This window comes from Rhinolophus sinicus, chromosome 1, assembly GCF_057876585.1.
Source record: "Rhinolophus sinicus isolate RSI-liver-muscle chromosome 1, RSI-T2T, whole genome shotgun sequence".
Lineage (NCBI taxonomy): Eukaryota > Metazoa > Chordata > Mammalia > Chiroptera > Rhinolophidae > Rhinolophus > Rhinolophus sinicus.
In genome coordinates this window covers 185,608,950-185,624,127 of record NC_142501.1, presented here as the reverse complement: position 1 = coordinate 185,624,127, position 15,178 = coordinate 185,608,950, and the positions used below count along the sequence as shown (strand labels likewise).

The window sequence follows — 15,178 nt, the reverse complement described above, 5'->3', positions numbered from 1 at the left end:
CCTTCTTAAATACTCCTTGATCTAATCAATATTTTAAAGGACTATAAATACCTATTTGAGTTTTGAGATACAAAAGCCATTTCAAAGAAGTAATGTGCTTTTTCTTGAAACAAGCATTGAAAATGTCATATTTTAATTATAGCCTGGAATTCAAGGTAAACAGATGCAGACATTGACTGAGAATAACATTAAATTTTTAAAGCATTTTTCATTCAGATTTTGATGCTATGATTATTGGAAGCCAATTGAGGAATGATTTTGTTTGGGACAGTTCTTTTTTTGTTTTGACTCATGAAAATCTCATGGCTTTTCCTGTTCCTATAAGTCCCTCTAGTGGTGACTAATTTGAACACAGTAAGAACAGCCCAGAAAACAATGACTATTGTTCATATCAAATCCACAAAGAGTCATCCTGGCAGGTTCAAGTTTTGCTTTTGTTCCTCATAAATGCTGTTTTAACAAGTAAAACTAGAGCTCTTTCTTCATCTCTGAAATGCTAGCCCTGATTGATTATTATAATGAGCCCTTTAGGAGATTGGCCATTATTTTTCTTCAGAACCTAAAGAAAAATATTGCAAATAGTACAGTCTGTAGGAAATGAATTTCATATGGATATTAGCAGCCTGGGATGGTTACCAGTAACCTCTTTAAAGCCCACTTTATAAACCTCATTAACTTGATTTCTAAATAAATAAGAATTTGTCAAATGGAAATGTCATTAAAATGCCATCATCTGTGGGGGTGTTTATTGTCCTGTGTTTTTGTTTTTTTTTTAACTAACAATTTGTAGCAATGTGGTATTCATCCCAGAATCCTGTGACTGCGTATTATGTTGTTTGAAGTGTTACATTTCTTCATCGGTACCTCATACTAATCTCTGTTCTTGTCATTCGTGTTACACCCACCAACCGTGCTATCAACCAAATCACACAGGGAGCATCTGGCTTAGACGGAAAGCCAGGAGCCCGGGTGAGTCAGTACCTCGTCTTGCTCCAACGCGTTTGTGGTGATGAATTTTGTGCATCAGGACAGACCCTTTTGGCTCATGTACTCTCATCAAATGATGAAGGTACCTAGGACTGGGGTGAAAGGAAAAGTGGACAAAGAAAAGAGAAAGGTGGACAGAGCTTGGGTGGCAGCTCTAACTGGTCACACAGCCGACATTGTAGAACATCTTTCTGTAGCCTGGGCTCAAGTCTGAATAACATGCTAGGTGGGAAGAATGGCCACTCTAATTGATGTCATTGTCTTAGAATCCCAGACAAATATTTCTACAACCAGTGGACATTTCCTGTAATTACATGAGAGACGCCCTCTGAAGGGATTAAAATAATGTAAATTTATTTTAACGTGCTTTTCCTTTTTATGTTTATGTCCATATTAGAAATGTAACTTCTTCATTGGAGCTAACTTTCAAATCTCTGTTCATCCCAATTACTTGTCTGTCTTCTGTCATTTGTCACTTTTCTTTGGTTTTTAACATCTCTTAAATTTCAGCCACAGATACTCAGTATTTAGAAGTCTTCTGAAGATGGACTTTGAGTGCAAGCAGTAAGAAAAAGATCAGTTTAAGATGATGAGAATTCATTAGAATAAATTTAGAATTTATTAGGATAAATGTAAAACCCCAAATTATTTCATATCGTACGGCTCTAATAGAATAAACAGGAACAGTAGAACAGAAATAGGAATGCTTTAAAAAATTGTGTCAGAAGGATTCCATTTGCAAATATTATAATAAATTATTTGCACATATAAGGATAGTGTTCCTGAAAATGAGCAACTATACTTGAAGTCCTTGATACATTTATAACAATCAAAAAGAAATTTCAGCTCTTCAGTTCTAAAAACCTTCTTCAGACAATCATAATTTCCCTGCACCTCAGTATTCCTATATTCATTCAGATATGATCTTATCCACCACAGAAATCCTAATCCAGAACCAAGGGGTCAGAGGGCAGTTCTACCATTAAATCCTTGTCTGCCTGGTTTGCGCTTTATAATCCTAGACTTCAGCAACGGCAGCAGAACCTACAAGAATAATTCCTTCCTTCTAAGCCCCCTGCTGCTCCCAACAAAGCTGAAGAAAGTTTGGTTTGAATAGTTATACACTGTTCTTATCTATGTAATATTTTTTCACTTGTATAACTGTGCAAGCTTCTTAAACAGCTGAAAACAAGGCTGCAGAGCATTCGTGGCCAAGGAAAGTGGGAGTGACAGTGGGAGTGGAGAATGAATATGAACAGGAGATAATGTGAAGGAAAAACAATTACATTTTTTTTCTTAAGATTATGGGGGCAAAGTGAAGCTGTTCCGTTTAGTCAGGGAGGAAATACATAATTAAATATGATATACAGCTTTTTGTGTATGCCCTTCATTGAAATCTGCAGTTATATAATTCAGCACTTTTGCATGAGCTTCTTGAAAACTACTGGCATGAAAGAATTAACTATAAAGCACTTTGAAAGGAGATGAGTGTCTCACTGATATTCTAAGGCATCATTCACCCAGGAAAAGTCCAGGATAAATTGTAACTGCATTTCTTATAGCCCTTGGGATATGTCTCATATTATCTTATTTTTGTCTTCTTTTTAGGGTACAGATGGCCCTATGGGACCCCATGGCCCTGCAGGTCCCAAAGGAGAAAGAGTAAGTTGCTCCTGAGGTTATTAAGCTGTAACCTAAACAAAACAGTGTGTCTTTTCCATTTTATTTGAACTGAACAGTTCTTTTCCCAGAAGAAACAAGGAGCTATCTAATATTAAATGAAAATAGATACCATCTTAAGTTCTATTCAAAGTTCTCACACTGAGAGCAGAGAACAACAGAGTATTAACATAGACTATGGCTGCCTTAATAATAATAATAGTAATAATAAAAAAATGCCTACATTTTCCTGGCTAAAATAAATAGCTCAGACCATTCCTTCTTAACACATAAGGAAGATATTTTTATTTGGCCTTAACCCAGTAAATTGAAGCCAATGGGGCCAACATTTCCAGGTCTACATATTCTTGTTGATAATCTTTTATATAAAGCTACTGTATTCATTGAGAGTAAGGTATGGCTTTTTTTTAAGGAAAATTACAAAACCTAAGCACTCTCTGCTACACAGTTACACATGCTGCTTTAAAAAAAGAAGAAAAAGAATAGCCTGTCTTTCCTTCACCATAAGGAAATAATTTCAGTGCATTATAAAACAAAAACCTTTCACTAACCTCTCTATGGCTAGGCCATGTTTCCATATCCTTGGGAAAAAAAAAAAAAAAAGACAGCATAGAAGATAAATAACTGACACAAAAAAATGTACTGGCACATCAGCAGCTGGTCATCTGTCTGGAACTTCTCTCCTTCTTTCTCTGTTTTTTTCCTACTTTTTCTTTTCCTCACCTTGGAAAACTTAGTAGTGTTTTTGTGTGTCGGTGTCGAATCGTGTCATCAGTTTCCCCACCATCCAGGACAGGATGTAAAGAAAGTATCCTAATAGTAAGGGCTTCAAAATGTTGGAATACTTCATTGTGCAAGTTTGTGGTCTTTTGAAAACTAGATAGAATTTCATCAGTCTAGGATAATTTGCTTTAAAATAGAAGACCACATAGTGATTTCTTTGGCACACATCCCAATTCCATGTTCTATAAAGTGAATTCATTCATTCAGTAAATATTTATCACATGTTGCGATGTACAAAACACCGTGTAATTCTAGTGTGAAATGGAAACACTCTCCTCCCTTTTATGTAAAGTCTATTTTGCTATCTGCTCCACTGAATTGAATAATAAATACCATTGTAATTAATTCATCATCCTATAATATTTTACTGATACACTACATGTATTTATTCAGTACTGTAAAGGAAATAGCTATTTTCCCTGATCTAGAAGAGTGTACAACCTAATTGCAGAAGAAAAAAAATATCTGTGAAAAATAACCAGATAATGAGGCCAAAGTGAACACAAATAGTAGTGGTGAGGAAGGTTGGCTTTATCCAAGAATGCTTCTAAAAAGAGGCAAGTCCCAAAGGAATGAATAATCTGAGTCTGCAATTATCTTTATATGATCTGATTTCGAAGATCAAGCCAACAACTTATAAAGATCATCCTCATTAAAAATATTTAAAAGCTAAGTGCCTCCCTCTGCTGAACCATTCAAGCACCGTATCAAGAAATTCAGTACGTGTACTAAAAATGGAGCAGCAAATCTCAAGTAGTCTTTTGGCAGAATGCCCTGGGGCTCAAGAGGGTTTACCATTTGGTAAATCAGCTGCTACTTCCGATAGCCCCACAGTGTCACAAGAGTATCAGGTCTCCGCGCTGGGGCAGAATTAACCAGGAGAGCAAATGAAATCTCTAAGAATTTTTGAAAGCATAGTTTAAGTCAAATGGTGTGCAGTGTAAAGTGTTACACTTGTATTTACTCAGCATGTTAACTATCTTAACTGGATCATATATCAATACTCTCCAAGTGCCCCTCACCCAAAGTGCTAAACTGGAGTGTGATTCTCAGAGTTAATTGATGGAGGCGCCATCTGGACGCTCTTGAAAACGTTTCAAATTTTAAAGGGAGGAATCAGGAAAGAGCGCCATTCTAGAATAATCCTTTAGTGGAGACGTGCAAATTACAGAGCCTGAATGAAATTAGACCAGCCTAAAAGAAACCGGGCATTTGACAGACAACATTATTCAGAAATCGTCAACTACATGACTGACAGCGCTGGTTTTCAGCTCTTCAAGCACCCGATGGTCCCTGTCTGCAGTTGATTTCTTCATCTGGCCTTGTCATTGCTTAGGAACTCTGCAGAGGATGTTAAATTTGAGTGGTTCAAAAGCTCTTTTGGAATTATTGAATTCAAGAAAAGAAGATGCCATTCCAATCCCTGTGTTAATATTTCATTCCTAAAAGTTTTCAAGCTGGGACCATTAGAATGCTTTTGGCTCTAAGTGTTAGAACCCCAACTCAAAATGCCTTGAGCAATAAAGAAATTTCTTATTTTATATAACCAAACATTCAAAGGAGGGACCCTGGCTTTGCTTCTGTGCCCTTTCTGTGTGCTGGCTTTGTCTTCTGACCACAGGCAAACTGGTCGTGGTGGTTCTACACCTCTCGTCCAGTGAGGCAGCAGCAGGGGACACACATGGAGACCTTCTCTTCCTGTGCCTCTTCCTGAACAGTGAGGAACCCCTGCCCGTAGCTTCCCAACTGACTCCCTCCGACACTTCATTGGCCAGAATTGGGTCATGTGTCCACTTCTAACATAGTCATTGATGAGTGAAATGGAATCGTCATTATTAGCTTAAATTATTGGGGTCATTATAATAATTATTTGAGGTGGCCAATTCTATAAAAGGAGTTCCACAGACTCCTAGGGAACTAAACCCACTCCAGGTTATGTGAATATTTTAGTGAGAACTTAATTCAAATAAGACATGGTATATTCATTTTAAAAACAAAATAAAGCCGAGACGCTCAATCAGAGGAGGGAGAAGGAAGTAGGTATATCAAAATAATCTGTGGAGATTTTTCAAACGAAATCTACTCTAATCTGTTGAGTTTTTTAAAACTAGACCCACTCCAGGTTATGTGAACTCCTCTTTTATGCCCCCACCTCCCACCACACACACACACACACACACATACACACACACACACACACACACACCCCCCACCACCATCACCATTTTTTATTAAAATCATAAATAACATTGTCAGCTCAAACTGAAATAAATTTATTTTGAATTAATGGTCATTGGGTTGCCAAGCCCTTTTTATTAAAAATAAGACCTCTAATTATATAATAATAATGATAGCTGCTATTTATAGGATATGTTATTTGGCAACAATGAATTTCATAACCACATTTATCTTCAGAAAAATTATTGTAGAATATCTATTAATATTCTTATTTTACAGCCAATGAAACTCAGGTACAGAAAGGTTAAGAAATTTACCTAAGGCCACACAGCCAGCAAGTGCCAGAATTGGAATTCAAATTTAAATGCTTCATTTCAAAGCCTGGCCATTTACTAAATGCAATTGCTGCTCCTTCCATAATAAACATAAAGTAATAATGAATAAAAGTTCAACAAGTTTTTATCATAATTCATTTTCAGTAATCTCCCTGTACTATATGTACTTCTAGGTGACATTGCCAATTAGCTCCACCACCACCCCAAGTTTAAATTAAAGAAGAATGTTAACAGTGGTTTGAAATTTGCTCAAATGGGAATCTGAAGTATAGGGAAACACAGAAAAATACTTGGATTTGCATGCACAGTTATCAGCTGAACTTGGCATTTGACCTATGAAAAAGATTTGCTAACCTTTAAACTTCTTCAGGGGTGTGATATAAGAAGGTAACATTTTCTGTTTAGCCACTCATGTAAACATCACGGTGACTCCTGGAAGTTTTCATGCTAAATATTGACAAACGCATTAATGTTGGAGATGGCAGCAGACAAAAACACTATTTGAAATGCAGCACAACTCTTTCTTTATTATCACAATTATTTCATATTCATGGGACCACCTCCAATTGCACTTATTCTTTGTAAGCACTCAAAGTGATCATTTAATCCAGGCAAGCTATACTATTTCAATAGGCACCTGGAGAGAGATCGATGAAGGTAGTACATACCTACTTTATCAGGCGTTTAGTAGAAGGCATAAAAGTTTTTAAACCCTTTTCAGAAAGGAAGCAAAACAGGTAAATGATTGTATTAATTTTATTTGATTCATTAATTCAGTAAATATGTACTGATATGCCAGACACTGTTGTGAGCCTTGGGAGTGCAGCAGGTAACAAAGGCAGAGGCCCTGGCACCCTAATTTGCATATTTCCCATCATGGGCTGGGCAGAGAATGAACAGATTATAACCTGTGTGTGTCTCCCGGTGTGTGAGTGCCATGTGCAGCTCAGTAAAGGGCTGGAGTGGCCAAGTAAGGCCTTGATGACGAAGAGACATTTGATAGAAAGTAAAAAAGGCATTTTATTCTTACGTTTTTTTTAAACAGTAGTAACTTAAAATAACTAGTAACAAATAAATGCTTCACATTAACGTCAAAGAAACCCAAGTATAGCACCCTAGATGTGCCAGTTCTTTTGCAAAACCAGGCAGCAGCAGTCTGACTTACTGCCCTTCTTTCAAAGGTCATTTAGTAAAATAGTCTAATTTGAATTGCGTTTACTATATCATTGGCAGTGACTCTGGAAGAGCCTGAATCTTTGGATTTTTGATAGAATGATACTTCAAATAGAGACTTTAATCATAAATCATTAGGGAAAGTGTTTGACTATAGGTGTTTGTGTATGATTTGAATTTTCCATCTTTCATTTTAGGGTGAAAAGGGAGCTGTGGGAGAGCCCGGACCCAGAGGGCCCTATGGTCTGCCTGTGAGTTCTCTGTCATGTGTGCTACCTCCCCCTTCAGCATGCATTGATCACCTGTCACTGGCCCAGTTAACCCCTCCTTCGTGGGGCCAACTAATCACATTCTAGGAGTAAATAACAATTCTCGACAACCCCCATGTCACTGTGTCCTCCAGAGCTAGGTCATATTTGTGTCATACTCTCCCACTCACGTATAGACACACACCCACACACTTCACGAGATTGAAAGGATCAGACTTTGTCCATGAGATGAATGATACTGACCAGAAAGCTGGATTTCCACTGTCAGATGACGCCTTCCTTCTGCCGTCTGACTGGACGCCCATAATTGGCACTTCTTTGGAAGGGCACTGTACCAAAAGGGGTATAGACGCTTTATTTAAAACAGCTTCCTGCAGACTTCATCTAATCTCATAGGTTACTTACTAAAACTTCTCTTGCTAATAAAAGTTGTTTCTCAAGTTGTTATTTATGAGGACGTGGATGTCTCTGAGACCTCTAAGTTACTGTGATGACAAGGGCTCGTCAGAACAGAGAAAATTGATAGTGTTCAGTCTTCTGAAGATTCTCAATTACACAGATCTCAAATTGAGACCTCACGTTTGCTTCCAAATTATCTATGGGATAATCATAAATGATTCCATGGGGTAGGGGAGGACCCAATAGAAACATATGCTGTATTCAGGTTTTTAACCCCTCAGTACCTTCCATATACCTTGTACCTTCCAGCTTTTATGACCTGAAATAATAAACTGAAACCATGATTATTTCAGTGCTAGAAGAGGCTGATTTTAAAATAGAGTTCAAAGGAAGGCTGATTTCGAAGGAGATTTCAATTGACAGAATCAATGCAACCTGTCAGTAACTTTGGGTGGATTTGCTGTGTGACACAATAGGGCACTGCCCTGGTAACCTGCACTATGGGAGTGAATGTGTCATCCTTGCACAACAGTCTTACGACTCCTTTTACATTTGGGGAGCATTCATTTGCAAAGTTTACCTAAAAACAGTGTTGCAGGTGTGACCTTCATACCCTCAGTATTTATAGACAAGGTGCACGTCTAGCCAAATTAAAACCATACTTAACAATAAACAGTTTCCACATTTTTTACTGACTTATGAACTAACTACTTTGTTATCAAATTAAAACAGCATTGATTTACATACTCTAGTAGTGCCGGTGTGTTTTTCAATCAACTAAACACTATTTTTGCTTGCAACTTACTCCTGGATTGATAACTTGGACACCAAGCATTTAACTTCAGCAAAATAACAGACTGTTTAACCCAATATAGAAGAAAACAAGTTTTATGACCCTCAGCGACAACATTAACAGTCACTTTACTTGATTTAGTAAAAGACATTTGTGTTACTAATCAATCAAGAATCTTTTTCACTTCTCTGAAATAGGTCTAATACTGGTGTTGCATGTCCAGGCAGCCTTAAATAAAACAATAACTCCTCATGAAACTCAGGAACACTAACGTAGCTACTATGGTTCTTTGGCAGGGGAAAGATGGAGAGCCTGGTCTTGATGTAAGTAATATACACACACAGTAAACATCTTCCTATTATCACAGGTGCTGATGGTCTCCATCATCAATAGCAGCAAGAATACTTCTTATGTTTTTCAGTGTACATAGTTATGCATATGGCTGTGTGTGTAGATAGCAATATGAAAAACACAACTAGTGTCTGCATGAGATAAACATAAAAGAAACAAATGATTATCTGGTATAAAATGAATGATCGACAGTTGATAGTGCCTCTTCAAAATACTTTCCCAAATTACGGATACACTCAACTTCTGCAGTTGAACCATTTATTTTAAAATATACATAAAATTGAAGTATCTTTCACATGCTACCCTTAGGGAATGAATGGTATATCTATTCTCAAAGCTGTTATGCAATATTATCCTTTTAGCCTGAAGTCCCTTTGTATCTTATAATTCTGTACGTATAAAGAATCTCAAAACTAAATGCCTCTTGAAATGAGCACTGCTCACCCTGTATTATGTGAACAATAACAATAACAAAAGTAATAATAATTATTGTTTATTGAGCACCTGTTATGTACAGATGTAATTTTGGTACTGTATATCACCACATTTAATGCTCACAGCAACAGTTGTATAGTAGATATCATTAACCCATTTGATGGACAAGACACTAAAATGCTGAGGTAAGTGATTTGCCCAAAGCAGTGAACCTGTCAGGATTCAAACTAGGATCTTGATATTCTCTCCACTGTGTGTTTCCTAGGGGAAGAAAGCAAGAAACCTGTTGTATATAGATAATTGAGATGTTGGTAAACTATTATTTCTAAGTGCTACTTTATCTAAGTTTTGAGATTGTTGGACATGCCATTTTTTTTATATCTGCATTCAGAAACATGAAATCTTAAATTTATTTTTTCAATTACATTACATTAATAGATTTCTTTGGTTTGCTTTTTATCCTGTAGGGCTTCCCTGGTCCACGAGGCGAGAAGGGTGATGTAGGAGAAAAGGGAGAAAAGGTGACCTCTCCATCCCAGCATGGGCCTGTTTGATTTTTCTCATGCTGTCTGCTTTGCTGTTCAGCCTGTGCAGTTCTTTCATACATCTAATCTTTCTCTATCCTGTGCTCCAAAAACATGCCAACACCTGATCTAAAAAACCAGGTCTTCACAGAGGAATGAAGAAGGCTACACCACTAGAAATAAGGACACTGTCTAGTACAGAGGAAAATTATAATCCCCAGAGAGCCAGGCTACGATTTTTCAACTACCTGACACCAATGTGTTGAAAGATGTAATGTTCAGGGACTCTTGAAAATGGAAAAAAAAAAAAAAAAAAAGGCATTTATTACATTAAAGTAAACTGAAATAGCACAAATGTGCAGTGATCTCCTGGCAGAGCTCACCTAACTCTGTAAAGCCCACACCTCAGTTATCTTCACAATATTTCCAGAAGAGAGACAGAAGGTTTGTCATGTATCTTGACTTTTTGACTGGAAAATGGGAGACAAGCAGTGTGACTGATAAACCCCAGTGGGTCCATTAGGTAGGGACTAGGACTTACTGCTTTTAGACCCTGCAGATATTTTTAAATAAAGATATTAGTGTATTTTCTGAGGTTGTGTTTAGGTTCTATCTCAGGACCATCAGCTCCAGAATATATAGGAGCCAGAATCAGGCAAAATGGTTTTATATCTGAAAGCAAAATTTGGATTATGGATTTTTAAAATCATGTTTTCATTTCCTTTTCCCTTTGCTTGGATCTTTGAAGAATAATTTTCTACTCTGGACACAGCAAAAGAAGCAAACAAAAACTCATCATTTCAATAGAATAGTGACAATCTTAAAGTGGCTGAAATTGCACTTTCACAGTTCAAATTTAAACCAATTACATTTCTCGGATTAATTCATGTCCTGATCTACTGAACAACACACTGTATTCAAAACCCTATAAATTCTCTTTTATAAGTGAGGTTCATAGCTGTTGAAAAGCAAGGCCAAATGCGAGTTGTCTAAGAACGAAGAGTATTAAGCCTACTGTGCATTCTTTAGGCCTTAAACATTACTTAGTTTCCCATTGGTAAGAGAGCTCATGGGAGTGGTTATGTAAAAGCACCACCACCATCATCTTAAGGTCATTGAGCACTTATGTGTTTTCCCAAATGCTCTACATGAAATAAGTCTTTCAATCCTCATAACAACCCACTGAGGTTGGTGCTATTTCATCCCATTTCACAGACAAGGAAACTGAGGCATAAAAATAGTTATTTTATTCTGAATGATAAATTCTGACTATAAAATATGCATGTTTTGAGATCAGTTGTGTATTTTAGTTCAAGGTGTGTATGTTTTAAAGATTCTAGGCATTTATATTTACCTAATGGATTGTATGAGTCTAAAGTCTGACTCAAAAGTATGTCACCATTATGAGGATACTTATTTTAATTATCTTTCAAACAAAGAAAAATACCAGTGTTATAACTTATGAAAACATTAAGCTACACGTTTAATCCTCAGAGTAATGTTAATCACCCATAGAAAATATTTCCATATTTCAGATTCCATGTATAGACATTTTATATTTAGGAAAATTCAGTTCTAAATGTGAACACCTTATGTATATCATTCTTTGACATGGGAGATAAATATTAGCAGGAGCCCTTATGCGCTCACACCCACAATGACAGATGGTTCTGTGTTACATAGGGAATCCCTAACTTACAAAACTATGTTGATTAATAATAATTCTGATATATTTTTCTTTGTACAATAGTCTATATTTTCCATAAAGCTTGAAATTCACGAAAATATGACTGAAAAATGATTCCCATAGCCTGATCAGTCAGCATTCATATGACAACACTTTTCTGTTGAGTTATAATCTGAGTTGATTTACCAATCAAACAATGAAGTGGATTCTAAATAATACTCAACATACCTGTTGTCAGTCACACCTACATGAAGAAGAGTCCACTGTCTCCTGGGAGAAAAGAGCTCACTCAAACAAGTTTAAATGAATTGTATGTCATGGCACTGAAGTGATTTGCTGAGGTGGGATGTCCATTCATCTTGCCTGAGTGAGCAATTTCCTCCCAAATGCTCCTCCCGTCTTACTTCCTGTCACACCTGCTCTCCTTTCACCCTGGCTTCTCAGGTCTTTGTCTTTGATTATGATCAACTAAACAATACAGAATTTCTCTTTCCCCAGTATTAAAGAAACCCAAATGTTTTTGATTCTGAGCCTTCTGATGCAATCTTTTTGGCACACAGGAGATAAATGAGGCGCTTTCGTTCATTCAGTCAAAATGAATACATTAATTTGAATGCATAGCATATATTTCTGTTTTATATATATGTCTTTTCACCTTTGAATATTCATGCTGTTTTGCTTCTGAATTTATTCAGTTTTATCGTAACTCCCATCCTGATTGCAGATGAATACACTAATTTAAATATGTATTGTATTTTGTATTCTGTACTCACCAACTTCTTGTCTATAAATATGCATACATATTTATGTTAATGTGAAACAGCTGAGGTGCATTCCTACCTTCTCCTCCTTTTGCCTCCTTTCCTTAATTCCTCCATCCCTATGATCCATGCAGATTTCCACAACCTTTACCTTGATTCCTAAATACTAATTTCCATGGCTACATTCCCACTATGTAATTATCCTGCCTACCTCATTTTTAGTATTAGCTCAACTGAGTCCAAACTGCTTTTCCTCTCTTGAACAGAATTTTTTTTTTGGCTTTTGTTACATTGTAAGCTGGAAACCCATTTACCATTGTGAACACCTGGCATGAGATCAATAAGAGTGAATTAAAGAAGATTCTGGGTTTATAAATAAGTCTGTTTGTCCACCTGGCATTGCTGAGAAGTATTAGCACATTTTAAACTTATTTACCTGACTTAATAAGGAAAGTATTTGCTCTTAGTTTCGTGAAAAGGAATGTTAAAAGAAATAGAAGTATATTTTTAATCCATTGAATATTTTCTAATGAGAACTACAAAAATGTGATAAAATAGGATGTATTTCAAAAAGATAGAAGCTGCTAGAATTCTTTTATTTTTCTCTGGCTCAGTGTAGCTTTCATCTATTATAGGATTATTAAAAGAACAAGTTGACAGGTATGGAAAATTGGGTGAAGTATCCGTTATTCCTCTGAACTTCACCTGCCACTGGCTGGCTTCAGTGCAATTGGTAGCCATCCCCCCCAGATCCATGGCAGAAACACCCCGTTCACGGGGGGCTACTGCACTGGGCTCTAAGTCAGCACTGGTCCTCCTGTCTGATATGTGGGCCTTTTAGGTCTCCTATCTTCTTACTGAGTATCACAAACAAAATCCCACGTATCATTACCCAGAATCCATTGTCACTCTGTTATTTTTATAATATCATGCCATACGTACATAAACCAGAAAACAGTGGTAAATGCCCTTCCAGACTCTTATTGGCTAAACCATCTTTTGAATCACTGTTATTCTCCCCCTCGTCCCCCTCCCCCCGCCAAATAAAACCTGTCTTTTATTTAAACCCTTGTATCCACAGGGGGAAAAGGGAAAGAAAGGCAAAAAGGGGCCTAAAGGGGAGAAAGGAGAACAGGGTGCCCCTGGATTAGATGCACCTTGCCCATTGGTATGTCTGACTCATGGAACTCTGTCTCCAGATGTCATGTGTGAAGGGATAAGCTGGGAGAAGAGCAAGCTGGAGGGACCTGTAACAGCAGGGGTTCTGGTTAGGGTCATTTAACCCAGACTTCCAGGTACCAGAAATATCTAATTGGGTTATCCTGATATGTGTCACACCTTGTCTCTGGACACCAGCTCTGCCTGGTTTCTTAACACAAGTAGCGACCTGCAACTGGAACCTGAATGTAGGATCTGAAGAGGAACCAGCGCTATTCTGTGTTTCTCAAAAGAGGTCACGGTTCCCAGACAAGCCCTCATTGTAGGAATATGTCAAGCTCTGTTTTATTTCATCCAAAATACTTCACTGAATGTTACTTTTCACTTCAGAGTTGCTCCTCTCCCAGCCTTTTGTTATTATGGTTATTTCTTTAGCAGAATTTGTGCGTAAGTGATTTCTTGTGTTAGTAACATTATGAGTTAATCTTTACAAACAGGGATTCCGTGGCGTTAAGGGGGAAAAAGGGGAGCCAGGCCAGCCTGGCCTGGATGGGCTGGATGCCCCTTGCCAATTGGTACAGTATTTCTCTTTCCTACTACCCTGCATGCAGTTCCCTTTGTTTATTATATATGTATCTCTGTCAGTGTAAAGTGGTGCTTCCGGAGCAAGCTTTACATGATAAACACACTGCAAGCATGTGCATGAATAGCTCCTTCAGAGACTCTGCAGAGTGAAGAGAGCACGCATGCATTTCTATCAATGACTGCAAATTAATATCCTGACATTGTTCTCACAACTGACAGGACCACCAGTTCTGCATTCTGGGGAATATTAATTTAGTCAATTAATATTTAAAGATTACATTAAAATTGCATAAAAGACTTCTATGTAAAGGCAGAATAAGGCCGTAACGTTGGATTTTACCCCTAAATTGAACTTTTTTTTCTTTTCCTCTAAAGGAAATAAAGGTATTTTTGCCTCTTCCACATAATTTTCCGTAAGGCGGTAAATAAGGCCGAACCTACAGAGTTAAGCTTTTGTGGTCAAAAGTTAGCCAATTTGCGGGAATGCTGTTAAGAGACCGTAGGAAAGAAAGCCAAACTTCTCTGAGCTTCTAAAGATGATAATAGTCTGCAGCCCAAACCCTCTTCTTTGTCACATAACCTTTCCAATTTAATGGTCTCTCCTTTTGAAACTCACTTTGCTAAAGTACACAGAACTCCCCTATCTCCATTGGCATGAACTCAAAATCCTCTTCGTACTAAAATCTAAAATTCTACTGGGTGATCCTTCTCCTCGTACCAATCTGGCATTACCGAATTTTTCCCAAATGTCTTATAAAGCTATTTCAAAGTGTTGTTGTTTTTTTCACATTTATAAAAAGCATATTCATATTTTCTGAGGTATAAAGGGAAACATTTTATGGTTGTGTTGATGGTTATACTTGGTCTGCATGTTCTTATATTGTTCTTTAGTGCGAAGCATGATGCTATAAAGATAGATTTGTTTCTCAAGTCTTTTAAGAGATTGTATTTATAGAAAAAATTTTTATTCAGTCCATAATTGCAATTAGAAAATATCAATGTGAAGTGCCCAGTCTTTTATTTTGTTTGCCTGGTATTGATAATAAATAATATTTCACAATCATTTTGTTGGGAGAAAAC

General features: G+C 37.1%; 1 protein-coding gene across 1 annotated transcript in view; it reads left to right on the top strand.

The window, feature by feature from the left end:
- The window catches only part of COL25A1 (collagen type XXV alpha 1 chain), a 437,107-nt gene that overhangs the window by 412,496 nt on the left and 9,433 nt on the right, over positions 1-15,178 (top strand). Inside the window, exons 31-35 of the mRNA XM_088792400.1 lie at positions 934-969; positions 2,596-2,649; positions 7,334-7,387; positions 9,851-9,904; positions 13,437-13,523. Of these exons, the coding sequence (XP_088648526.1) occupies positions 934-969; positions 2,596-2,649; positions 7,334-7,387; positions 9,851-9,904; positions 13,437-13,523 (285 nt within the window). The remainder of the gene's footprint in view (positions 1-933; positions 970-2,595; positions 2,650-7,333; positions 7,388-9,850; positions 9,905-13,436; positions 13,524-15,178) is intronic.